General features: G+C 41.5%; 1 protein-coding gene across 3 annotated transcripts in view; it reads left to right on the top strand.

The window, feature by feature from the left end:
* PDSS2 (decaprenyl diphosphate synthase subunit 2) overlaps positions 1-27,081 on the top strand; it is a 98,913-nt gene that overhangs the window by 36,796 nt on the left and 35,036 nt on the right. For all 3 annotated transcript variants that reach the window (XR_014026613.1, XR_014026614.1, XM_081329177.1), the window contains exon 4: positions 22,785-22,859. Coding sequence is in view for 1 of the 3 variants with exons in the window: in XM_081329177.1 (XP_081185303.1) it covers positions 22,785-22,859 (75 nt within the window). In the remaining 2 variants the exon portion in view is untranslated. The remainder of the gene's footprint in view (positions 1-22,784; positions 22,860-27,081) is intronic.

The raw sequence follows: 27,081 nt of genomic DNA, 5'->3' as shown, positions 1-27,081 counted from the left end.
TTCAAAAACTGCTCAATTGCTGCTTTTTGTGAGCTTGTTTTTTTAAAACCTTAGTGCTTTGAAGCATTCAGTGTCACTTTACATTGTACATACATCCCCCATCTGAAATTTTACTAGATATGAAGTGTCAGCTATGTCAGATGAACTGAATATGTACAATGTATACTATGACATTCTGTCTCGTATTGATTATCAAAGAATCACTAGTGCAGGGGTAGGCAACCTTGGCTCTTTTATGACTCATGGATTTCAACTCCCAGATTTCCTGAGCCAGAATAACTGGCTCAGGAATTCTGGGAGTTGAAGTCCATGAGTCATAAAAGAGCCAAGGTTGCCTACCCCTGCACTAGTGAGATTAGTAGGAAGATCTGTCTTTGCAGAAAGAGTGAATTAAAGTAAATGTATTATAGCAGTTTTGATTCATTCTTGAGCATCTTTTCAAGACATGAAAAAGTGTAAACATGTGGAACAAGTGAACACTGATGGGCTGGCAGCAGATGTTCATTAGTAGAATAGGATTTTTATGAGAAGAATGATCACAAGAATCACAGGCCATGCTACCTGTTTCATTCAATATAGCCAAGTTACAGTCTACAGCAGAGGTGTCAAACTGCCGGCCTGCGGGTCTGATGTGTCACGCGGAAGCCGTGCCCACCCCAGCTCCGGCAAAGGGAAAATAGTCATGATATGTCACAACGTGTCACCTGACACGGTAATTTGACAACCCTGGTCTACAGTATAAACATATTCTTTGCATGTCTGTCAAACATGTATTTTGTGAATTGGCTACTTTACCAAATCCGTTTTGGAAATTAGAAGAATAGCCATGGATTTTAATAAAGTAGAAATGCTTTATGTTATTCTGTATCAAATACTATTTCTAGGCAAAGAGATGTAATTATTTTTAGCTTGCCACAGTTCAGATTTTAAACACAGTGACCTACAGAATTATGTGACTTCTCAACTAATTAAGCTGCTTGTTCTGAAAGTTATGCCAAAACATATTATCATTTTGTTCCTACTTTAGACAAATGAAAACTTAAGAAACTTATACATAACCCTAGGTGGAATCCACTCAGTATTTATCAGCTCATTGTCTCATGTCTTAAAAATGTGATAAAATATAAACTATGAAAACCTTGATAGATTGGTTTGCTATTATAAAAGATACCTTTTTATTTATTATACAGTTATGTTCTTAAAAGCCAAAAGTTCTTCCTCTGTTGTTTTTCTGCCATATAAGATATACATGCAGCTAGTATATTTACTTAATTTTATTTATTTACTTTCTTAATTACTTGGGTTTATTATACCTTGGTTGTTACCAGTTCTCTAGCTATTCTAAACTACATTCTAGTTCAGAAAATAGATTAATAGAATAATAAATAATAATTACCCTAAAAATATGAATCTGGGTACATTCAGATTGAGAAAAATAATCAAACGTCAGGATAAATATAAACAAACTGTTTAATAAACTTAGCTTTGGTTGGCTAACTGCTGATGTCGTCAGAGTAAAATGCCGGAGGTTTGGGAGCTCGCTTATGAAATGGGCTGTTTTTGCGCTCTGCTCATAGAGCGAGTTACGGGTCTACCCAACCCGTTTGGCCGTATTACTTCTAGTTGTCTCGCATCCGTCCGTGTGCTTCTGGATTCAGGAATCGTCGCCCCTCTCGTTGTTACACTCCCTGCCTGCCTCGTTCATGTCTGAATACTCGTTACTGCCATTCTATGGTAAGGGATCCAGCTCTTTCATCCTCCTGTTTACCCGGAGGTGAGGTGGTTGGCGATTTGTTTGCTCTGATTCCCTGTGCAACTGTTCATGTTGTTTTAGCATTTGGAATGCTGGTAGAACGGCAAAATGTCACAATGAATGGAGGGGCGGAGGTACGAATAGGATCTATCACAAGATCCAGGGGAGGACAGCAGGCCAACTTAATCGGGACGATGCACACAGCGGGAGAGCCACCAACTGGCGCAGCTGCCGGCACAACCAGGCAAAACAATAAGAGGACTGATCCAGCAATGACGCTGGACGACCGTGTGCCTCAGGATGGACATGACCGGCAGACGGGGCGGGCAGGAGGAAGGAAAGTGACAAGACTGAAGCGGATGCTGGCTGGCATGGCAGAACCGGGATTGATGCAGTTAACTGGGAGAGCGAGGGGCGGGCAGACCTGTGACCCGCTCAATGACTAGATCATTAACATCCAAATAACTATAAGAATGAGTGTCTCCAGATACCAGCTCACACTTTGACAACGTTGACAGTGGTTTGATGAAAGCTCAGTTCGTAACAGAGTGAGCGCCTGTTACTCGTCCCAGCTTCTGCCAACCTAGCAGTTCGAAAGCACGTAAAAATGCAAGTAGAAAAATAGGGACCACTATGATGGGAAGGTAACAGCGTTCCGTGCGCCTTTGGCGTCTAGTCATGCCAGCCACATGACCACGGAGACGTCCCCGGACAAGCGCTGGCTCTTCGGCTTTGAAACGGAGATGAGCACCGGCCCCTAGAGTCGGAAACGACTAGCACGCATGTGCGGGGGAACCTTTACCTTTACCTTTATTGTCCTGGAGATCAGTGACTTTGGCAGTTTTAAATGAGTATACCTGGGGCTCACGTTTTTAGAACAATTAAGGATATGTATGTATGTATGTATGTATGTATGTATGTATATGTATGTGTGTGTGCATAATTACTAGAACTGCATAATTACACAATCACCCCCCACCGCGGAATGTAAAAAAGAGGAAGAACAACTATTTAGAGCCTCTGGCATGAAAACACAGGCAATGAGAAGAGCAATGACTATAGCTAACAGGACTGACAGTAATCTTCTTCCGACAGCAGACACTCAGAGAAAATCACACTCCATAGGAACGAATGCGAGGTGACTCGAAAGAATACGGCTGGTTGAAACAAACAGAGCGGTGACGCGCTCTATGAGTGGAGTGCAGAAACGCTGATAATATAAATGCAGTCTCCCCACTCCGATGATTTCATCCTGATGACGTTGATAGCCAACGAAAGCTTGATTTTTTAATAAAACTGTTTTAGTTTTCTACCTTATCCCAGTGTTCAGATTTCTTGTTCTGATTTAAATATGCCTGGGATTCGTATTTTAGTGTGTATGTATGTGTGTGTATTTATATGTATATGTGTGTGTGTTTATTAGTATAAAGTAATAATAAAGTGACACAATTCAAATTATACTATCTCAAGGAATAAAAAATTGTGAAAATAGTCACAAATGTTTAAGTGTTTAGCTATATACGTGTCAGATATCATGAATATTCAAATTACACTTGTCTTTTTAATGCTCCTCTAACATCTTCTCTGCATTATGCTTGCCTTTCCATTTGTTATTTATAATCCCTGCAGAACTTCAGTCTTAACTTGGGGAGCTGTTAGAGATAAAAACTGATTCCATGCTGTCCCCAGTTAAGAAAATTCTATAGACATATTACAGACAGATATAGAAAAACAGAATCAGCATTAGTTTTTGCATATAGGGGCAAAGAATACATCTTATCATTTTTTGTTCATTATTATGAATTGCTCACATTGGAATTTTCCTTCAAAATGGCTGTTAATCAGCATCTGACTGCTGTCATTTTAATGAAATATTTGTATCTTAAAGACTAGGCTGCTTTCTTTACTTGGCAAAAACGTGCAGGATAAATTCATGAAAGTTCTGCTTCATGCAGTTTTTGAACTTTTAAATCTTACTATACCACTTGTGATCTCTATATTTTGCAATCTGTTAACAAGGATAACTTAGAAATTTAAATGATTTGTGAATTCATTACAGTAGTAACAATGCTAGCCATGGGAATATACAGTGAGCGAATAAGTACAGGTTTGTTTATTGATTATTGTTGCAAATAGTATAATATATGTATCTAAGATTTCTAATGTTATTTTGCAGTACAAGTCCAAAATTAATTGTATCATGATCTTATACCAAATTGTCAGAGCTTTTCTACAAAGCATTTATCTTGTTTCTATCAAGGTTGACAATTATATGTGAAAATTTTGGCTTATAATGAAATGCAAAGCTATTTTATAATTATCAAGGGTAAAATTAGCAAAGTCAATTATTTTCCCTTCAGATCTTTCCCAGTAGATGTTAAAAGAGTGCATGGTAATTGCCTTAGGTAGCACTATGATTCTTAAATAATCATCACTTTAAAAATGTTGCTAATCTTGTCACAATGTATCTTTTTGCAAAATACTATATAAATATGTCACTGTTGAGTGAATCTATTGAAATGTCAGTTATAAATTGCATGCAGTTGTTGCAAGCAAAAACAGATTGTATCTACAATTTTAAATCATGTTATGACTTTTCTCAATTCTTACCCTGCACATATCCTTTTCATAGTAGCATATGAAGATCATGTTTAGAAAGTGACAATTTTCAAACTTTTTGGTCTAACTAAAATTACTATTTTCAGTTCTGGAATCCTATTTTCTTGTCTTTTCATTGTGCACTGTGTAACAGCTAAATTAATGTGTAATTTCAGAGTGTAAACAGGGCTGTCAAATTCATTATCTCTTGAAAAAATATATAGTTAACAGTGATAAAGTATCTGATAGTTGGGAGTACTCTGAAACAGAACAGTGGGATGTTACAGGATGGAAAGTGAAGAAAACCCTATACTAATGGATTTTGGTCTTTATTGCATATTTATTTCACTATCTTAGCATTTCTATTTATTAGTTAAACTTGTTCATTCTTAAATGGGTGTAGATTAGATATAAATTCTGAGTCGAAAGAACAATATATAACAAATATAACTATTTACCGACATGGTGGTTTGTTGTGTAAGTTTTGAAATCACATTGCATTCAAAGTGTAAATCATTTGCAAAGTGATTGGAATAGTTGTTATAAACTTGACTGAACTGTTTCAAACTCAAATGGGGTGCTTTCCATTCAGTTGGCTTGAGTTCAGAGTGAGTTGAACACTACTAGTGGCCTGCATCCAGTGGCGTAGCGTGGGTTGTCAGCACCCGGGGCAAGGCAAGTAATTTGCGCCCCCTAACCCGTGGATTTTAGCACTCGAGTCTCTTCCACTAGATTAGTTAAAGAAACCCTTACCCCCTAAGCACATGTATTGTTTGTTATGAAAATACTGATGTAATTAAAGTAAAATGCATCTAATGCGCCCCCCCAGATGTTGCGCCCGGTGCGCCCGGCCCCCCCTGCACCCCCCACGCTACGCCACTGCCTGCATCCCATGGCTATAAAAAAGGTGCTTCTTGGATTAATCCTCCTGAATGGTATACATCAGAATCTCTACAATTGCCTAATAAAGTAAAAATGTTGTATGGAACATAGCATTTCATATATATGGAATAGCTTCAATTGATTAATATGTGGCAGTATTGTTTTGTTAAGCATTAGTTGTTTAAAAATAACCAATTACACAGATGTACTACTTATAGAGTGGATGAATTTCCATATGCTAACTTTACATATTTCTAAAGGCAAAAATATGTTGCTTACCAAATAAACTGTTTGTTTACATAAATAGCATTGATTTATGCAAACAGTGCTTCCTTCCGCACAGAATCCAATAAACCATTTCATTTGTAAAGCAAACTGGCAGTGTTGGGAAGTTTCTGATTTTAAAGACAACAATATCAGCTGTATCCACAGAAGGGGTATTCTGTTTGTGAAGATACTTTGGATATAGACATGGTTGTGTTTGAAAGACATTGTTCTGCTTTTTTGCATAGCTTTTTTCTCTAGCTTGTTCCAAATGGAGCACTCTGGTTTGTATGATAAGCTAGCAAATTGTCCATATGGCCATCTGTGGTTTTCTGGCAATGCTGATTGGTAAGAGGGGAATTTTGGCTGGCCATGATGCTTGAATGTTCGTGTGGCAGGTCTAGCCAAAAATTCTATTATGAATGAAGCTGGTAGAAAATACTGATGTATCATAAATGGCCATGTCAATTTAAGAATCTGTAATATATGCCCAACCTTGCTTAATAATAAATAAATTTGATTGTGAAGTTAACTTCAGGATATTTAAAAAAGCAATAATTGCATCTTTAACATATTATCGTAACTTGCCATTAATTTTAAAACTAAATATGGTATCAGTAACTGGAAGCAAAAGAAAAGAAACAAATATTAGCTTTAATTAAACCAATTATTCTCATTCATATACAAATGTATAACGTAATCCAATTAGTTGGGCATATTTTTGATGAGGGATATTTAAATCTGTAGGTTCTCTTTTTATCACTTATTGTAGAAAAGGAACAAAACCATAAGTGAAAATTATATTTTTGTTAGGAATTTCATATGATCTGGAGAGGGACACTTTTGAATTAGTCTTGACTCCTGCTTGGAGAGGTTTATACAATTTTCTTGGCAAGATTTTCAGGAGAAGTTTGCTTTTGCCTTCTTTCTAGAGTGGAGAGAGAGAGAAAGACTGGCCAAGGTTCACCCAGCTGGCTTTGTGCCTAGGGTGGGATATGAACTCACAGCTTTCCAGTCTCTAGTCTGCTGCCTTAACTGCTGCTGCACCACTGTTTCCTGATGCAAGCAACAGGACTACTGCATAGACTCAACAGAGAAATAAGATTTGTGATTTAAAATTAAAACAGAGGCTGAATTTGCAGAGGCAAATAGATTTTTCAAATAAAAACCAGAATTTCAGTACCCTCTTCCATGGACAAAGCATATGCATAGCTATTGCAGGACATTTGGGGTGAAATTTCAGGAAGCCCGTCAATATTGACTGCTTCTCATATTCTTCTGCCTGCATGGAGATAAACAATATTCTGTGCGCTCTGGAGGCTCAGTAGAACATCTTGTGTCATATTTTTTTTAATAAAAGTTTCTTGCTTTATTGAAGATCTCAGCAAAGAAGAATAGATCTCAACTTCTGGAGAATTTATATTTGCAACTATACTGATCTTAGATTTACTGAGTGAATGACTACATCTACATTAGCAGTTTATTATAGTTTAATTCAAGCGTCTGATTTTGATTAATAATTATCTCTAAGATTGAATTGTGGTTTCTTCCAAAATTAATCCCATCAAATAAGCATTAGATTTTAAGCACTCCATTTAGCTAAATTGCATTGCAGTTTTCACCATAGTGTTAGCAATGTATTTCTGTTTGTTATACATCATGTTGAAAACACATTTTAATTTCTACTGTAATATTATAAACTTCATAATAAATTCAGGCCAAATTTTACTTGATGCTTACTTCTATTTTGAAATGAATAAATCTTATGTTTCACAAATTCACCGATGACTTACATGTTACATGTCTTAGGTATGAAAGTATGCGGAAGACTTAATACAATCAATATAGAGATATAATTATAATTACCATAGCATACTGGCACATCTCAGGTCAATAATAAATTTTACCTGAAATTCCATTATTTAGAAATGTAAATCATTACTATTTTTGATTGTTAGTATACTCAAACCCTTGCTCCAAGAAAAAAAGTATTTGGGGCGTACTGTGAAGAATGAAATCATGATCTAAAATCACCTATAAGATACTAAGGCAGACATGTCAAACACAAGGCCCGGGGGCCGGATCCGGCCCGCGAAGTGGTTTCATGTGGCCCGCGAAGCCATCCTGGAAACAGTGAGGGAACGGCCCCCACTGCCTTGGCCCTGGCCCAGAGACCCTCCTCCTGCCAGAGACCCTCAGATCTGTCCCACTCCTGCCCAGGCCCCCATAGGCACCCTTGATGCGAACGATGTAGAGCTGACCACGCCCACCCAGTAGGCCACACCCACTCTAGCCACGCCCACCCAGTAGGCCACGCCCACCCTGGCCATTACCCACCCGGCCCCTTGAGGGCAACCGCAATGCTGATGCGGCCCTCAATGAAATTGAGTTTGACACCCCTGTACTAAGGTGAACAACAAGCCAAATGCAACTATCTGGGAAAGTACACCGAAAATAGAATTAACACTTGAAAAAAAAGTATATTGATGCAATTGAAGCTTATGCCAGAAGTATTTTTTTTCATTAGTAAGTAGTATCGTTGAGCTTCAAATCATAAGAGAGAGACTCATTTGGCAGTTTAATGGTATTTTGTTTGAAGGGGGGAAAAAAGCTTTTTCAACACCTTCTTGTTACTGTCTCTGCATCCTTTGAAAAAATGTTCCTGATAGACCTTGGTACCATATGGAATAGTGTTAGATTCCGTGTGAATCAGCTACAGATGTATCATCAGTGGGGGAGAAATGAACTACCGCTATATCAGCAGATGACTTCTGCTACTGCTGGGACCTTGTTGGACCAAAACTAGTATTTTTCAACATCTCTGATTGCTCAGAGGGATTTCTAATGCATTTTCTTTTTCCCCCTCTCCTCATTAAACTCATAAAGACCAAAACCTGCTAAAAGTTGTAGTATTGGTTTCTGTACATTTGTAGTGCAATAACAAAATGACACCCTAATTTGTAAATGAGTACATTCACATACAGTATTATTAAACCTAGGTTACTCTAGAGTGCCAGCTGGAAGAGAAGAGGCGACAAAAGGAGGGAGAAACCTGGTATACTAAATTACTAATTTTGGCAGTCCTAGGGCCCAGATTGCTTTGTGATGAGAATCCTGGCCAATATGAATATGAGATTATTTTAGAGATCCAGACTATACAAATCTGGATTACCATGAGCTGTCAGCAAAGAGATACAGGGAACCTTTTGCTGTTATCAAGATTTTGCAGCTCAGATCTGGTAGTCCTGGCTTTAACAAAAGAAAAAAAATGTGTGGCCAGTTCCCTTACACCAGGGGTGTCAAACTGCCGGCCCACGGGCCGGATGCATCATCCAGAAGCCACACCCACACCATTGCCGGCAATGGCAAAACCGTCCCGATACGTTGTGCGACGTCACGTGATGTCACGAGGTTGACATGTCTGCCTTACACCCTTAAAGCAAACATACAGTTACATGTGTAAATAATGCAAACATATATTATGCTGTATGAAGGGAAAGCTCACTGTTAAGCATTATGAATGTCCAGCAAGCTCCAAAATGCAGATATGTCTAGCCATTTCTCTTCATTGCGGAAAATATTCCACACTGGATCTGCTGTTACACTCCACAAAATACAGATCAAAATTTTCACGATGAAGAGAAAGGCAAGACTCAGCAATATTATCCTCCACACTGATCATTCTAGGGATGACTAGAAAAAAACTCAGGTCCGAAATCTATATAGCTGCTGGCAACAGATGTAGACAGTATTGAGCTAAATGGCCCAAGAGTCTGGTTCAGTATTAGGTATGCTAACTTGATATAGGTTCCTGTTCTAAAACATTTGATCCATTTTGTGACAACTCCTGGGAAGCTATCAGCATTGCAAAAAACAACAACAACCCTACTTCTGTTTCTGTAATATACTAATCCACAGAGAACACACACACAAAAGGACTTCTGGGAAATAATGGTGAACTGAAAGCTAAAACTGAAACTAAACTAAATTAAACTGCATTAAAAGTGTAGCCAACAATCATAGCAGAATGAAGAGCCAGTGAGTAAATTGGTTTCATAATTTCTCTCTGGACAAAGAGATGACTTGAGATCATCCACAAGTGCTCCATACAGTTGCTCCACACAAAGAGGCTGCTGTTGAAAACTCGGAGACAAAGTGCCTTTAAGAACAAAGGGTTTGCATCCTTCCTTCTGTAATCACTTTCAGAAATTGCTTGTTCACTGCTTTTTAGCTAATATGAACCTTTGTATTGAATTTGGGAAGTACGGTACCTATTTCTGACTCATGGGTTCAACGTGTAAAATTGAATTGTAAAGTTTTTTTGGGGAGGGGGGGAACATTTGCTTCATAATGAATAAGAAACATAAGTGGGAGAGTAGAGAGAAGGAAATGAATCTCTGGTCTTGTCCTGCCAGCAGCAAGGGTATTTTTAATGGAGAGAGAGTCCTGGATCTGTTGTTTGCAATGTTCATTCAAACTAAACCACAACAATGAAAATAGCTGCATCTGGTGAACCTGAGCTAAAAGGAACTGCTTCAAGTAAGCTAGAAGGTACTCTTTGATATATTATTTTAAAGCCTGTATTTCAGGCTCAAATAAAATGATAATATAAGCATTGTTAGAAATGAATATATACATTTCTGCTACAAGGGAAAGTTAACATGTATCTCTCAATAATTCACATAACTTTTTCTAAAGAGCTACAAGAGTTGACTTGGGTTAGCATTGTCATTACAAGCGTGTGTGTGCACGCATGTGTATTCCTTCAACCGATCTCACTCTGAATACTAAACTCCTTACTTGAATATATTTCCCACCCATTCAGCCTATAAACAGAAGCTAAATCTCCCCTTGAGAGCATTCAACTTTCTACATGATAGTTTTTAATGCTGTTTTTATTAAGAGAAAAGTAATAAATTTGAACTTGATTGCTTCTACTTCTGCAGTAAATGCTTAAGTGCCAGTCAGCAGTTTCTCTCAGAAGCAGCTAATAGAAAGGATTGAAATGTCTTTAATCACTCACCATTTGAAATGACAGAAATCAGTAATATAGTTCATGCTCTGTGATATAACTTGTCTTCATTTCTTTTTGTAGTCAACTTTTAAGAAATATAACAGACTCCTTGACTGTAACTGTTCAGTGTGAACCAAATCTGACTAAATAAACTCGGCTTATATATAAATTTAAATAATATAATAAACCAAGGACTCCATAAAATAAAATAATCCAGCCTTCTAATAATTGAATGCTAGATATTATGATCCTTTTCGGGCAAGATCCAGCCAGTGTTAACTAATGATTAGGTACCTTCCTCCAATCTGTTGAAAACAAAACTCAAAACTCTTATCTTCAACCAGTATTATGCAAACTTGGGGATACAAACAAGCTGAAAATTAGCATACCTTCAGAGTGTTAGGTTGCCAACTAAATATATCTTCTTTTAAATTAACTGATGACTGCCTTCTCTTAGTACCTATATATTGAAATTCTAAGACTTCAGTCAGTGATCTTTGTAAGCTGTACTTTGAGATATCAGGAAGTTATTCTAGAATCATTTGAATGCAAAACTTGTGTTCCATCACTGATGAATGGTACTTCCTTAATTAATTGTTCATGATTGCTATATGTTCAATGATAACTAATATATATGTGTATCTGGACACTATGAGTGATATGGGTTATATATTTATATTTTATGATAAAAACAGCATTCTGTATGAATGCCTGTTCATAAAACCTAATGGGTGCTCATCTCCAGTAACTTCCATATGGTTTGCATCCTATGTTTTGCTTTTAAGATAACAACAGCTGATCCATTGCAGATTTGAATCCAAAATAATTAGAATTACCTCAAGTTATTACTTCTGACAATTTCTGTGCTGACAGGCTTTGATTTTAAGCTAGTGTGTCTACTTGTTTGTTCTGTTCCAAATAAATGCCACTGAAGAGTTCTGTTCTTGTGCATCTTGCTGATGATTCTCTTATTTTCTTTTCATAGCTATAATGAAGAAATAGTAATTGAACTCATCTATTAAACCAGAGGTCCCCAACCTTTTGGGTACTAGGGACTGGTTTCGTGGAGAGAGGTTTTTCTGCAGACCAGAGGGAGCGTGGTTTCATGTACTGCCTGCATCCTGCGTATGGGGCTTTGCTTGTTTGTGTGGACCGGTTTCTGGCATGCCATGGACCGGTGCCAGTCCACGGACCGGGGGTTGGGGAACCCTGCACTAAACGAAGTACAATTAATTTTATATTCCAGAAGAGCAAAAATAGCTATCACACAAACAAAAAGTCAAAGGAATGGGCATCCCTAACTAATACATATTCTGTGAACAGCCACAGCTAATTGAATACTAATATTTCTAGATAGATGCCCAAGAATGGTGGGGAAACTGCAATTACAGATCTAAATGATGGGCAAATATCTATAGCCCACCTGATCTACAAGACAAGTGGATTATAACTCTTAACAAATTCAAAGTCAAATCAGTCAGATTGGGTTTCATTTGAATTAAATGATAAATGATGTTTGGTAAATTATTTATTTTGTTTGTTTTTCTTTAATAGAAGTATATCCCACCTTTCTTCCTGGAGCTAACATACTGTTTTTCAATGTTTTCATTATAATAATCTTGTGAGGTAAATTTGGCTGAGAGAGAGCAGCAACAGGCCCATGGTCAACCAGTGGCTAGTGGTGGTCTTGTATCTGCATCTCCCTGTTGTCAACTTTACAACGAACCTGGCTGCATCCATCTTGCTTGTTCTAGGTTGCCACATGAATGGGTGCAGAGTATCTTTGCTAGTCTAAATAATTCTGTGTCCCATGGGAACCAAGGTCATTTTATTGGTTATGTTAGAGGATTGAGCGTTACGTTAGAAAGCGTGCCAAACTTTTCTGTTGGGGAACGTGGATGATTGCATAGCACTGGGGTGAGAAGTTTGAGTTTGTAATAGACTTTGTAACTCTTTGGAGGGAATTTCAGACTTGGATTCACTTTTGAACATGCCAATATTTTGTATCCAATAAACATCTTCTTTGAGGAATCTTCTAGCCTTGGATTTCTGGTTTATTTGGTTCCATCTACTGGAACTGTGACACCTGTCCTCGTTCAGCATTTTTAGTGCTATACCATGTAGGATGAGATGTTATTTTTCAAATAAAACCAGTATGTTTTGCTAAGTAGGAATCAGATGTGGCTCATCATGCAACTGAGTCATTAGCCAAAATTATGGAAACTTTCAGTATTCTACATAGCCATGTCTGGCTCTGTTCCCGTGGAATGATACTGTAAGCCAGGGCTGGAATTAGGTACCTTCTCTTTGATGAGAACAGATTACTAAACAATATGACTGAGGATATACTGCACAGGGTATAAAACCTTGAACAGCAACATACAAATTTGAAGTTGCAGAAATTTTGCTTCTCCCTCTCCTGCTGTTGGTCATTATGACTCTCTCACACCATGACTGAGGATCACCAGTCTTTCATATAGAAAGAGTATACCACACCCAGGGCCTTTCGCTGCTTGCTGGCACCATGAATACATCCTGCATACCAGACCCATCGTTGCCAGGTTCCAGGTGGCATCTTTGACTTTAATGTTGCCATTATTGGCTGTTCATGCACTGCCTAATTCTTAGATGAAGACATTATATTTATTTTTTCCAATCATTAGAAGCCTTACTCCATTCTTTAGATGTCTTATTACATTCAGGTGTTGTTGTTTTTTAATCAGGACATACAGCATTCTTTTCTTAGGACTGTTATTTATTTATTACTGCCCTTCCAAAGTCTATTTGAAATTTATGGTCTTTCTCTGTCTCTTTCTCTCTCTCTCTCCCCCTCCCCCCCATTCCCAATCTCATGAGCTGGTCAAATAACCAGGCTGCACATGAACAAGAGTAGCATCAGCAGCCTATCTCTGCTGATAGTCTGATAGAGTTCTGCTGGGTAATTCCAGGGGCTGTAAATCTGCATCCTGTAGCTTGTATAATTGCTCCCAATTTGATACAGCCTTTAGAACAGGGGTGTCAAACTCACAACGTCACGTGACGTGTCACGACGTATCACGACTTTTTCTCTATTGCCGGCAATGGGGTGGGCGCAGTTTCGGCATGACGCATCCGGCCCCTGGGCCGGCAGTTTGACACCCCTGCTTTTGAAGAACTATGCTCTCTTTCATTACCTTATGAGAAGCAGATCTATTCCAGGCCAGAAAATTTCTATGTACCCATGTATCTGAATCCCAGAGAGCACATTTAGGAAAAAACTGGGTACTTACCCATACTGAAGCACTTTTAAGTGATCATCTGTGAATCCACATAGCCATCTTCCTACTCTGCTTGGTCTCATTTGACCTTGCCTCTGAATCCATTGTGGTGTCTTAAGTACTGAAGAGGTCAGAACCTATGCTAATTCATGCAGTTCACATAGGAAAGGTGCTCCAGTTAAATATTCTGCAACCTCTAATAAATTTCAAAAGAAGTCTTCTGCAGAAAAATAAACTAAGTGTATACGTTTATAAATGACACTCGGGAAACTGCAATTACATATAGGAAAAGAACTAGTTCTTTTTCTATGTCGTGCTGGCAAGAATTTGAGTCTACTTGTTTCTATTTTCAGTGAATAGAAATGGGAGAGAAAGAAATGAAACCGAGGTTTAGTATGTCTTGCAGATCAGAACCATAACTATAGTGAGCTTTGTACAATAGGTGTTGAGTAACAACAACTGCTGAATTCTGTGCCATGATCAACATCCCATGCAGATTTTAATGATGCAAAACATGCATTTGATGGGGAGATATTTCCTTGTTGCGATTCCTTAAATGCTGCTTCAATACAGAAAAGTGTGTTTTCATGAAACTGATCTGAATTAAACCAGCTTTGGTTTTACCAAGTGAGTTTATTTACTTAACATACTTTTTACCTGCTAATGGAAAACATTAGTCTTGATTTACTTCATTGGCCCCTAGAGTAGAACTTATATTGCCATGATAGGAAGTAATGGTAGGGGGGAAAAAGTCTTTAGGTGGATGAAACTTCCTGTAAAATCGTTAGACATGAGGCAGTATTTATTTCAGCAGCTTAATACTAATATTATAATTCACATGCTTACTGAATATCTGATACGTTACTGCCTTGAGCTGCATTACCAATATGGATATGGGCACATATCAAATTCTCTATTTCCAAGAAGGCTGAAAAGTATTGTCCCAGATAGATGTCATTGTGAAGGTCTTTTTCTTCCATTTACTTATGACCAGAGAACTTGGATATGTAGCAAAACAAATAGTAAATGAGGAAGAGTTTTATTTTCTAGGAATATTTTCAGAAATTTTAAGCCATAGATTACTGACTTTAAGTCATTTTGTACACAATCCATAAATTAACCCTCTCTGAATTAGGGAACAGTTTGCAGCTTTGAATATCCACCAGCTGATTTATGTTTACCTTTTGTGAAAGAGCTTTAGTAAACTAAACTTAAAGAGATCATTCCCTTTTAGAATGATAGAAATGTATGTCAAAGTTTTTTAAAAATATAATAGGGTATTAAAATAATTAATAGGCAAAATAGTGGAAGTTGTACTACCTGGAGAAAATAGAACAAAAGAGAAAGAACTGGAGAAAATCACAAAATGTAAACACCTGCAAATAGAACGACTGTGGCAAAAGAAAACAAAGACAGTACGAATAGCAATAGGTGCCTTGGGTGCAATCCCAACAACATGTGGAGCACCATTTGAACACATCAGCATTGACAAAATCAGTTGCAAAAGGCAGTTTACATCTTGCGACAATACCTTTTTTTTTATTGAAAAGTTTTATCATACATTTTATCTTTAACAAACCCCCCTACCCTACCCCTCCCCTATCCCTCCCTCCTTACCCCTCCCCCCTCCCCCCCCCGACTTCCCAGAGCTAAGTACAAGGTATAAAAAACAAAAAAAAAGAATCATAAACAACCATATGCTAACAACCGTAAACTCTAAAATCTATCACTCTCTAGCTCATATAGGATGCGACAATACCTTTAATACCATCAAACAACATCTGCCTATTCCAGGTCCTTGATAGGTGGATAAAAATGCCAAATCCAGTCTAAACATCTGACTAATTGTGCAACCAACCATAATCATAATACAGCCAGTTTGTGTTGTGATTCAGGGTCAGCCTGTGGGTTCGGCAGTTGGGTCGGACGACTCAGAGGAGGAGGGGGGTGTTGAAGACCTTGCTGAGGGGGTTGAAGATCTTGCTGATGATAGCCCTCAGGCAGGCCCCTCCCACTTGGTCACCATGGAGACCCAGCTGTGTGAGCCTGACAGTGTGGATGAAGATGACTCACAGCTGGCCCTGTTCAAGGACACCCGACGCAGGAGGCAGTCAAGTAGGAGTAAACAGAGGAAGGCTGTGGGGCTTCTCGGAAGGAGGCAGAGAGAGGCCACGCCCTGAACTCTTTATAAAGGGAATGTGTGGGGAGGGCTGGTTTGCTGAAAGCAACCGCTCAGATAGTGTTTCAAAGCTCCTGTATCTTGGTTCGTGTCTTGTTTGTTTTTTGTAGTAATAAATTTGGCAGACGTTATTCCAGCCTCTTGCCGTTTGTAAAGGGGTTGCCTTTTCTGCAGGGCCGGTAGCAGGCTGGTACAGAACAGTTTGGTGTGGTGGAATCAGGCTTGAAACTGGGAGACTGTGAGTCCTAGTCCCACCTTAGGCACAAAGACAACTGGGTGACCTTGGTTGGCCCAGTCCCCCTCTTTCAGACAATTACCAAGAGTCAACACTGACTCCAAGGTACTAAATAAATAAGCAACCTGACTCAGAGTAACAGGGTTTGAAGGGACCTTGGAGGCCTTCTAGTATAACTCCTTGCTCAAGCAGGAGATCCTGACAATGATTGTCCAATCTCTTCTTAAAAACCTCCAGTGATGAAGCACCCCACACTTCTGAAGGTAAGCCATTTGAAAGTTTAATTATTCTAATTGTGAGGAGATTTCTTCTTATATCTTATGTAGGTTGGTTCTCCTGGATTAGTTTCCATCCATTGATTCTTGTTCTTCCTTCATGTACTTTGGAGAATAAGTTGACCCCCCTTTTCTTTGTGACAGCTCCTTAGATATTGAAACATCACTTGTAGTCCTTTTCATTAAACTACACATACCCAATTCCTGCGACAATTCTTCCTGTGTTTTAGCCTCTAGTCCCCTAATCATCTTTGTTGCTGTTCTTTGCTCTCTATTTTTAGGCTCTCAATATCTTTTTAATATTGTGGTGGCCAAAACAGGATGCAGTATTCCAAGTGTGATCTTACCAAGGCATTATAAAGTGGTACTAACACTTCATGTGATCTTGATTCTATTCTTCCGTTAACGTAGCCTAAGACTGAGTTAGCTTTTTTGGCGGCTACAGCACATTGCTTGTTGTTGTTAGCTGCGAAGTCGTATCCAACACATCATGACCCCATGGACAATGTTCCTCCAGGCCTTCCTGTCCTCTACCATCTTCTGGAGTCCATTTAAGCTCACACCTACTGCTTCAGTGACTCCATCCAGCCACCTCATTCTCTGTCGTCCCCTTCCTCTCTTTCCCAGCATTAGGCTCTTCTATTTAAGTGATTGTCATAGTGACTCTGGCCAGTTTACAATTGTAAACTTCCTTAGCAGATGGTTGGTTTTTCCAAGCACAACAAGTAACACAAAAGGTAAAGTTTTTGCCTTTTGCTAAAGTTGCTAAAATAATTGTCCATGTTCAACTGTATGTGTGTGTGTGTGTGTGTGTGTATGTATACACACACACACACACACACACACACATACACACATACACATATATATAAAGGTAAAGGTTCCCCCGCACATGCATGCTAGTCGTTTCCGACTCTAGGGGCCGGTGCTCATCTCCGTTTCAAAGCCGAAGAGCCAGCGCTTGTCCGAGGACGTCTCCGTGGTCATGTGGCCGGCATGACTATATATATATATATATATATAAATATATATATATATAAAGAGGTACAAATAATGAAAGCAAGTGGCTGAAACAGAGGAAGTTCAGAGTAGAAGCTTCTACTACCGTGTTTCCCTGAAAATAAGACTCATCCAGAAAATAAGCCCTAGCCTGATTTTTTGGGGTGGGCCTAATATAAGCCCTACCCAAAAATAAGCCCGGAGGGGGTGGGCATGGCCAGCACACAAGGCGGCAAGCGCATTAGGTTGACCATGTCTGGCAGCAGCTGCAGCCTGTTAGCTCCTTGGAGCAGCGCAAGTAAGCCCAAAGGCAGAGGCGGGGGGAGGCAGGCAATCTGGACATGCTACGCGGCCACCTGGCTCATGGGAGGCTCACGTGGCAGCTCCGGCAGCAGGCGAAGGCAGAGTCATGGGAGGGAGGCAGGCAATTCAGATGTGCTGCATGGCTCCCTGACTCACAGGAAGCTCGTGGGGCAGCACCGGCAGCATGTGGAGGCAGAGGCACGGGGGGTATGCGATTGTGCCATGCGGCTGCCTGTCCCAGGCAAGCTAAGAGACGGTGGAACAGAGTGGGCGGCGCATCAGGATCACCTGCCTCCCCCCCCCCATGCCTCTCCCTCTACCTGGCTCCACCGCACACTTTCTGCCCAGAGGGAGAGTGGAAGCTTTGTCTACTTGCAAATGGGGTGCTTGTAAACGGAGCAATTTGCTCCGTTTCCAAGCACCCTTTTGCAAGCAGATAAAGCTTCTAGTCTCCGTCACTTCTCCATCTGAGCAAAACGTATTTGGGTGCCTATAGGGCGCTTGGAAACAGAGCGTTCTCTCTGTTGCCAAGTGCCCCATTTGTAAGCACACGAAGCTTCCAGTGTCCATCATTTCTCCATCAGGGTGGAAAATGTATGGGCGCCTATGAGGATCTTGGAAACAGCGATTTGTTCCATTTCCAAGCGCCCCATAGGCACCCAAACACTTTTCGCCCAGACGGAGAACAGATGGAAACTGGAAGCTTCATCTGCTTGCAAAAGGAAAGAATGTGGCATGCGGAGGGAGGTGGCAGAGGAGGCTTGCACCGTCCCGTCCTTTGGTTTCTCCTGCCTGCCCGCACCGCTCTCCTCGCCTGAAGGCGCATTCTGCCAGCACTGCCCTCACCTCCAGAGCATCTGCTCTGGGAAGCCCTATAAACCATTGCGGGCAAGCAGACAGTGGGAGTCCTAATAACTTGATAACTTTATTGTCACTTTGAATGTACACCAATCGGCATACATCAAAATGAAATTTCGTTGCATACAGCTCTCAAAGGGTCACCACCTCCGATATATACTCCTTGTTCGGGGCCTGCTCAAATTTCACATTGTCCATTTTAGTTTCTAGGGAGTGAACGATGGCAAACAGGACAGATGGAAATGGGGCTCCATGTGGATTAGCCCTCAAATTCGCTTGTATTCTGACAACCTCGCCTTCTTTCCTTTTTCTGATCCTGACTCTTCCACCCTTTCCTTAAAGAGGCCTTGTTTCTTTTCGCCCCTGGAGCACGCTGCTGCCGCCACCACCAACTCCTCCAAAAGCCTCTCTTCCTCTGGGCCTGCCGACAGCCTCATCCAGTTCCTTCGCTCCATAAGCTCCAGGTCCTCTCTGCCTCCTCTGGAAACAGTCCTGATTTGCAGTAGAATCCATCACTGGGCTAGCAGTCAGATCTTGCTGCTGGTAGAACAAATTCAAACAGCGCCAACGACTTTTAACGGTCTCACCAACAGTTCCAAAACAACTAGAAACTCGCCAGGCCAGCCAAGATTGTCGGTCGTATGTCGTATGTTACCTTAGTTCCACCATGTTGCTCAAACACATTAAAATCTTCCTGATCATGTGGCCTATAGCCCTTACTATCCCTCTCAAAACTATTTGCCTTCAAGAGCCAATGCAGCCGCAGCCATTCCAGGCGCCGCCATCTTAGAATGGGTCTTTTGGTCCCCCCCCAAAAAAAACAAAAATAAATAAGACCCGGTCCTATTTGGGGGGAAACACAGTATCACTTCAAGGAATGAGAGAGATATTATGCTAGGCCCTGACTTCTGCATGTAGAGTGGGGGAATTTGCAATAGAGAACTCTCCATATCCATGAAGGCTCTTCACATGAATAGAGATGCAGAAATATTGAGGTTCTCAATCTGTGGAGAGTCAGAAGTCCATAGAGGCTCTTTATTGCAGATGCTCCTCCTCCATTCATGACAGAAAAAGGGATTAGCATATCCACTGACACAGTTTAAAGTCCAAATGGAAGTTACCAAGGAAGAAGAATTTGAAAAACTCACTGAGGATTTCTCTGTAAAAAGATAAGTAATGATTCCGTAAAAGCAGATTATTCAGAATTATCTATCACCATCTAAATGTGCAGCTTCAAAAGCAGATTTATCTTCCCCCCCTACACACATAATAGTGGTATTATGGAATCATCCAACAGTGAGATTCAACTTAAGGTAGGTTAACTTAGTTTGAGCCAAGGACAAATTTATATAACCCTAAAATGCTTCTAAGATTTTTTTCTGGTGTGCATATCTTCAGCATTTTTTCCCCCTGAAAGTAAAAACTTGAAAATTGTTGTTGCAGTCTCAGATAATCCTATATACTGAAACCAACTAAAACCCACCTCAAATAATCCTGTGTACGGAAACCAACTGTATACTAAAACCAACTAGAAACCAATGAAAATTTAACATTTTCCATGTTGACCAGCAGCAACTCTGTAATATTTCACAGAGAAGGTCTAGTTAGGCATTGGACAAGCCTGGGATTGAATTTGTACTCTTCTGCATGTGAATGATACGTTCTACCACTGAGTTATCATCCATTTTGAAAGATCATTTGTCTAGAACAGGGGTAGGCAACCTCGGCTCTTTTATGACTCATGGACTTCAACTCCCAGAATTCCTGGGAGTTGAAGTCCATGAGTCATAAAAGAGCCGAGGTTGCCTACCCCTGGTCTAGAAATTGGACCAAAGTCTGGGTGGCTCTTGTGTTACATCTTAAACACCAGGCCTTTAAATAATATATAATTTCTTGTTCCAACACACACTTTACTTTAGAGGGGGCTTTGTCGGGAGTTGAATTTGGGGAGGACAGAGATAACATGTGTGAAGCTGAAAGCACTTGCCAATCAGAATAAGGGCTCTTAGGGGTGAAGACATAGTTGTATTATTTAGAATTTAGCTTGCCAGTAAGTTAATACAGCGGTAGGCAATTTGTAGGACCTCTATTACTCATTCGCAGGAAAGGCATACTAAAATCGTACCCAAAAAAAATAGATTTACTTAGGTTCTTCTACAAATTTATTCTCTCCAAATCACCATAGCATGGAATTTGCTTCCATGTGTGTTGATTAAAGTAAAGGATTCTTCTCTGGGTCAAGTTCTGTCTAGAGTTTCAGAGAAGGGGGGGCTCTGGCTATTCACAGCTAGGTGCATTGTTAAAGCTCATACTATCACTTTGACATTTAGAGGTAGGACTCAGTGTCTTTGTAAATTCTTCTTCTTCATATTACTGCCATGTCTCTGGGCTCCAACCGTTTCACAAACCATAATATTTTTTAGTGAGTGATTGATCTGTATTATGTGTCTCGGCCATCAGAGGAATCTTGAGATGTTGCTTGTATAAAATGTAATACAATCTGACACTGAGTGTTTGGTTACATGCTTTCATAGACCCATTGGCGATACACAATCCTCCTGGATTTGGGCCTAAGGCTTATCTGATACCTTCCCAAAAAGTCCCTCATTTTCTCTGTTCCCCACTTAAATAACTCAACACATCTGGGTTAACACTGTAGGATCATTGTCCTTTCAGTTCTCCTGCAGCTCAGATTGCTACAATATTTCCTTAAGTATCTGATTACTGAAAGGGCAAGGCAAAATTTCTCTCTGAAAAGGAGGCTGTTCTTAAATAGACTTAGAAATTAATTCCCATGCATCATTTTTTTAAAAAAAGATTAATTGGTTCCATTTGCAAAGGTGTCTTGCTAAGCATGTTTGTTTAAGAGATCAAAAGCATACTGCTGTGCATGTTTACTCAGAAGCAAACCATATAAGGCTAAGTGTGGCTTTCTTTCATATCTAAAGTATATAGGCTTTTAATCTAAACATAATAGAATGAGGGGCAGACTTATATATCAAGCTATAATGGTCATCAAGAATGTTAAGAGGTTTAGAGAAGTTACTTTTGGGCCTTTATTTTCCATACTGGCTTCTGTTACAAGAATGATAAAAACCTGAAACTGAATACTCTTAATTCAATAATAAATGGACACCATTTTAGGGAAGAGGGAGGGAGAACTTGATACAGACCCATATACCTAGGAAATTAATCATGGAAGAATAAACCTATAGCAGGCAGGATAGCCGTAAGGTAGATATATATTATATATATTGCTCTAAATCCTCCAATACTGTTCTAGCTAAGGGGGTTCAAAATCAGAGCTCTGATTTCTTATACTAATTCCAGTGAGACCATAATCTAGCTGAAACTATGTTTAGGTGTTTTTTTTTTGGATTCTATTCAGTTTTTAATGGGAACATCTGAGAACCTTAAAGATAATAGTTTGCTAAATAACACATAGGCAAAAGTTTTTTATGCACAAGTCACTGTTCTTTCTGGGATAGGCTGCTAAATGCAAGTATAGTGTGTCCAGTATATGAAATGAGTTATAAAGATTAACTGTTTGAGGTTTTAAAAACAAATGCATTAGGTATAAGAGGCTGAATTTTTAATAGTTCCCAGAAGGTTGTTATGATCTCTGTATGCCTGGTAACTTATTTAATTTATATTTTAATATAGTGGTTTTCCAACTTTGTAGTACCATAACCTTCTAATGTGAAAGATGTATTTATGCAAAACTCCCCCATGAATAAAACTAATACTTTATTGGTGTTAGGTTTGGGCAAGAAATAAGTATACTGTTTTTAATAATTACATTTTAATCTATATATCACACAGCCTTGTAGTATAGCAGCTGCCCACATGGGCTTTTTCAAGCAAAATAAGGACCTACCATAGGGTGAATTTTGACAGTATTCCCATTTCCCTGCACAAAGCCTGATTTAGGTTTTTTTAATCTTTAATTGCTCATAATCCCCTGGGGGAAGTCTCAACCTATAATTTGAGAACTCCTCACTTTAATAACTTTGCTTTTTTAAAAATTAACTTGAAATGTAGTTTAAAAAAAATAAGGTGCCTTCAGGATACAGATGCTTTTTTATTTAAGCCTCCCTGTGTTCTTAGTTTAGCATCCTTTAGTAACTCTGTAATTATCTTGCTTGAAACTTGTTCTTTTTCTTTCAGGTGGTAGAGATTATGTCAAGTGCCATTGGCGAATTAATACAAGGAATATATTATGAAAATTCAAGCTCAGGAAAGGTAAATCGATAGTTCAGAACTGTACTTGTGTTTAAATCACTTTCTCCCTCTTACTTTAAAAAATAAAGCTTGGGTTAATCTGAGTAAAGACTTCCCTTCACGTTGTTATTATTATGGGTGCACAACTTTTCAGAGCATAGCTCCATCAATCAGATGCTTGAATGTATAAAATATCTCTTCTTTTTCTTGAAATGTTTTGTGTTTCTAAATAGAGGCAGTCCTTCACTTGTGACCACAATTTAGCCCAATGTTTCTGTTACTAACGAAGTTGTTAAGTGAGTCATACCCCATTTTACGACCTTTTTGACATGGTTGTTAAGCAAATCACTATAGTTCTTAAGTGAATCTGGCTTCCCCCAATGACTTTGCTTGTCAGATGTTCACAAATGGTAACCACATAATCACTCTGGGAGAGTGCAACTGTCATAAGTACATGCCAGTTGCCAAGCATCTGAATTTGATTACATGGCCATGAGGATGCTGCAATGGTCATCAGTGTGAAAACTAGTCATAAGTCACTTTTTTCAGTGCTGTTGTAACTTTGAAGGGTCACTAAACAAATGGGTTGTAAGTTGAGGACTACCTGCATAAGGCTGTCTTGTTAGAAGGCCCTTGAGAAGGTTGCAAATGGCATTCATGTTACTCAATGACCATTCAAGTTGAGTTGGAGTTTAAAAAAGCTACTTACGACCCATCTTCAAGGTTACAACTTCCAGACACATATCTGGGCACACTCGTGTGATTGCCATTTCAGGCAGCTTGGCTCACCTTAAAGACTGCAGCATCTTGCGATTGTGTGACTAGGATTTGCAATATTTTTTCACATTTTCCCACAGAAAATGGCAAAAACCCCATCCATTGAAAATGCTGGATTAGCTCAAGGACTGTGGTATCTCGTTAACTATCACAAAAGTCATCATGACATCAAGTCTATCGTGTAGTGACTTGCTTAACAGTCACAACAACTTACAACCAAAATTCCAGCCTTCACTGTAACTGTAGGTAGAGGATTGCCTATGTACATCTCTTTGGAAGTTCTGTATAGTAGTATAATTTTATCTTTGTAGTACCTGCCAAAGCCCTTTCAGACAAAGCTAGATTTCTTGATGTGTTATAGTAATTGTCTAAAAAAAATGGAGAAAAGATTGCATGGCAAAAGGCAGAATAGAATGAAGGTCAGCTTGAAGCTCAAGTTTACCTCTAAATAATAGTAATCAAAGAAAGTTGTGCTCTCTTATTATCTATCTTCATTTCATTTTTCTTTCTCTTTTTACATTTAATTTTCTCTTTTAAGGCATATTTCGTGATATAAGGATGGAGCCCTCTCTTTTTCTCATTTAAATATGGTTTTCTGTGGAATTTGAATAAAATACAATACATTTTATGCGTCCATTTATTCTAACCCTTTTTATCACAAACATCAAAGGCATATATTAATAGACCAATAAAATATGTCCTGTCATGTCCAACAAGCAGTAAGACATCTGCTAAGTGAGACATCAATCACATGCAAGTTGTTTGCAGGGTTACTGTGTTGCTGCTGAAGACTCACAATTTTATTGGCTTTTTTCCTACACAGATGGGAAAATAAAGATTGTTGAATCATCTCACTTATAGCTGAAGGACTGAATGATCCAAATTGCAGTGTTTTTTTCCCCAGCCTGTGCATTGTTCTGACTTAGATTTAACTGAAGTTTGTAATGCCATATTGTCTGTGTGACAGAGTGTGACGAACAGCAGTGTCACAAATTAGGATGTACTTCAAATCATGTAGAATCGGTTTTTTTTAGAAACTTTAGTTTATTGCAGTTCGTGCATTTCATTTTGAAACATTTTTATAATTACCGTATATACTTGAGTATAAGCTGAATTTTTCAGCCCACTTTTTGGGCTGAAAAAATCCACTTCGGCTTATACTCCAGTGAACAAAAAAAAGAACTGTCCCTTCGTTCGGGCCAGGCTGCTGAGAGAAGGGAGCGGCAGAGCCTTGCAGAGCTGGTAGAGGTGGCGGCAGTCCAGCGTTGTTTCTCCCCCTCGTGCGTGCGTGTGTGTGTCAGACCCACGGGAATGGCTGGTAGGGAAGCGGCATTCCGGCATTCCCCCCCTTCCTGTGTGTCGAGCCCACGGGGCTTGACACACAGAGAAACGCAAATGCCGGACTGCCGCCACCTTTACTAGCCATTCCTGCGGGTCTGACACACACACACACACACACACGCCGCCGGGCTCGGCTCCTCGGCAGGAGGGGCAGCCCCCGCCGCGCCCCCCTCCCCACCCGGCCCGCAGCGCCGCGCCGCCGCCGCTTCCTCCGGGCAAGTCGGGGGGGCTTGCGGGGCGAAGGCACTGGCCGGGGGGCAGGCAGGGCGGGAGGGCGGCTGGCTGGAGCGCACAGGAGCGCAGGGCAGGCTCTCTCCGCCGGGACACAGGCGGCGGCGGCTGGCTGTGGCTTTGGGGCGGCGCCGCTGGTCCCGGGCAAGGCAGCGGGCGAGCGAGCGAGCGGGCGAGGCAGCGGGCGAGCGAGCGAGCGAGCGGGCGAGGCAGCGGGCGAGCGAGCGAGCGTGCTCCGCAGGGCAGGCTCTCTCCGCCGGGACACGGGCGGCGGCGGCTGGCTGTGGCTTTGGGGCGGCGCCGCTGGTCCCGGGCGAGGCAGCGAGCGAGCGAGTGTGCTCCGCAGGGCAGGCTCTCTCCGCCGGGACACGGGCGGCGGCGGCTGGCTGTGGCTTCGGGGCAGCGCTGAGCTGCGCGGCCGCCCTCCCGCCCTGCCTGCCCCCCGGCCGGTGCCTTCGCCCTGCAAGCCCCCCCGACTTGCCCGGAGGAAGCGGCGGCGGCGCGGCGCTGTGAGCCGGGAGGGGAGGGGGGCGCGGCGGGGGCTGCCCCTCCTGCCGAGGAGCCGAGCCCGGCGGCGTGTGTGTGTGTGTGTGTGTGTGTGTGTGTCAGACCCGCAGGAATGGCTAGTAAAGGTGGTTTCAGGCCCCGTCCGACGAGCCACCCAAAGATTGACACCGGAACGGGAGCTGGTTCTTCTAAGCCGTGTTTATTATCCGCATAAACATTCGCTCAAAGACAAATGAAGTCAGCGTTGACTTTACAGCACAGTCAACGCTGTTAAATAACCGGCAAGGCTAACTCCCACCACCACACCCTTAATTACACCACCACGCCCCCACCCTACTTAAACCCCGCCTCCCATGGTCCCCTCCTTTTGGCTCCCGTCCCACCACCAATGCAGCCGGTAAGTTATCCCCCCAGCCTAAACCTCCCTCTTTTCCCCCAGAGCTCTGCCTAGACTCTTCTTTTCCCCCATCACCCCAGATCGCCGCGAGCTGCTCGCTCAACCCCTTCCCGGCCCACCGGTTGTCTCCGTCACCCCCTGACCCACCCAGGCACTCATTCTTGCCCTGCGGCTCGGCCGCTGGGCAGCCACCGCCTAGTTCTTCGTACGGCCCCTTCCCGGCCTGTAAGCAGCCTCTGGAACCCGGCTGGCTGGTCCGCGGCCTCCCCAGCTGACAGGCGGCCCGCTGCTGCGCCGTTCTTCTCGCTGACCCATTCCCCGATCCGTCGGAGTAGCGTGGGCGTGGCCAGCCGTTTCCGGAACCCGGCAGCATGGCGAGGAGGCGAGGATGCCTGCGAACGACCCTGCGGCCTGGCAAGTTGCTCCGGGCGGTTACCGGTCCGCTGGGGAGGGCCGTGCGCTGACCCGGCCCTCCAGGAGACGACGGGCGACGGCGGGAGGCTTTGGGTGGGTCAGCTACCTGTTGCAACAACCCCAAAGGCTTCCCAACTTGGGGCTTTGTAGTGGCACAAATATGGCAACGCCGTACATACTGCTCGATGTCACTCTTCATGCGGGGCCACCAGAATTGACGACGTGCCAGATGTAAGGTTTTCACAAACCCGAAATGTCCCGCCTGTTTGGCGTCGTGACACCCATGCAGAACGCGTGGCCGCACGGTTTCGGGTACATACAGTCGTGTTCCATGCCACGCTAAACCGTCCCGCATAGTTAATAGTCCCGGATTACTCCGCAACCAGGCATCCTCCTGCAAGGTCCTTTGGATGGCCTGGTTCAAATTCTCCTCCGATACCTGTCTAGCACTCTCCGACCCAATCCCCTCAGTTGCCAGTGTCGGGATGAGTGCCTGCACCACCTCCTCCCTCTTGCTGTCAAACTGAGGCATGCGTGACAAGGCATCTGCCAGAAAGTTCCGACCCCCCGGCACAT

This window comes from Vipera berus (genome assembly GCF_964194415.1).
Source record: "Vipera berus genome assembly, chromosome: 1".
Taxonomy (NCBI): domain Eukaryota; kingdom Metazoa; phylum Chordata; class Lepidosauria; order Squamata; family Viperidae; genus Vipera; species Vipera berus.
Note: the sequence above shows the minus strand (reverse complement) of the source record. Positions and strands in the feature narration are given on the sequence as shown.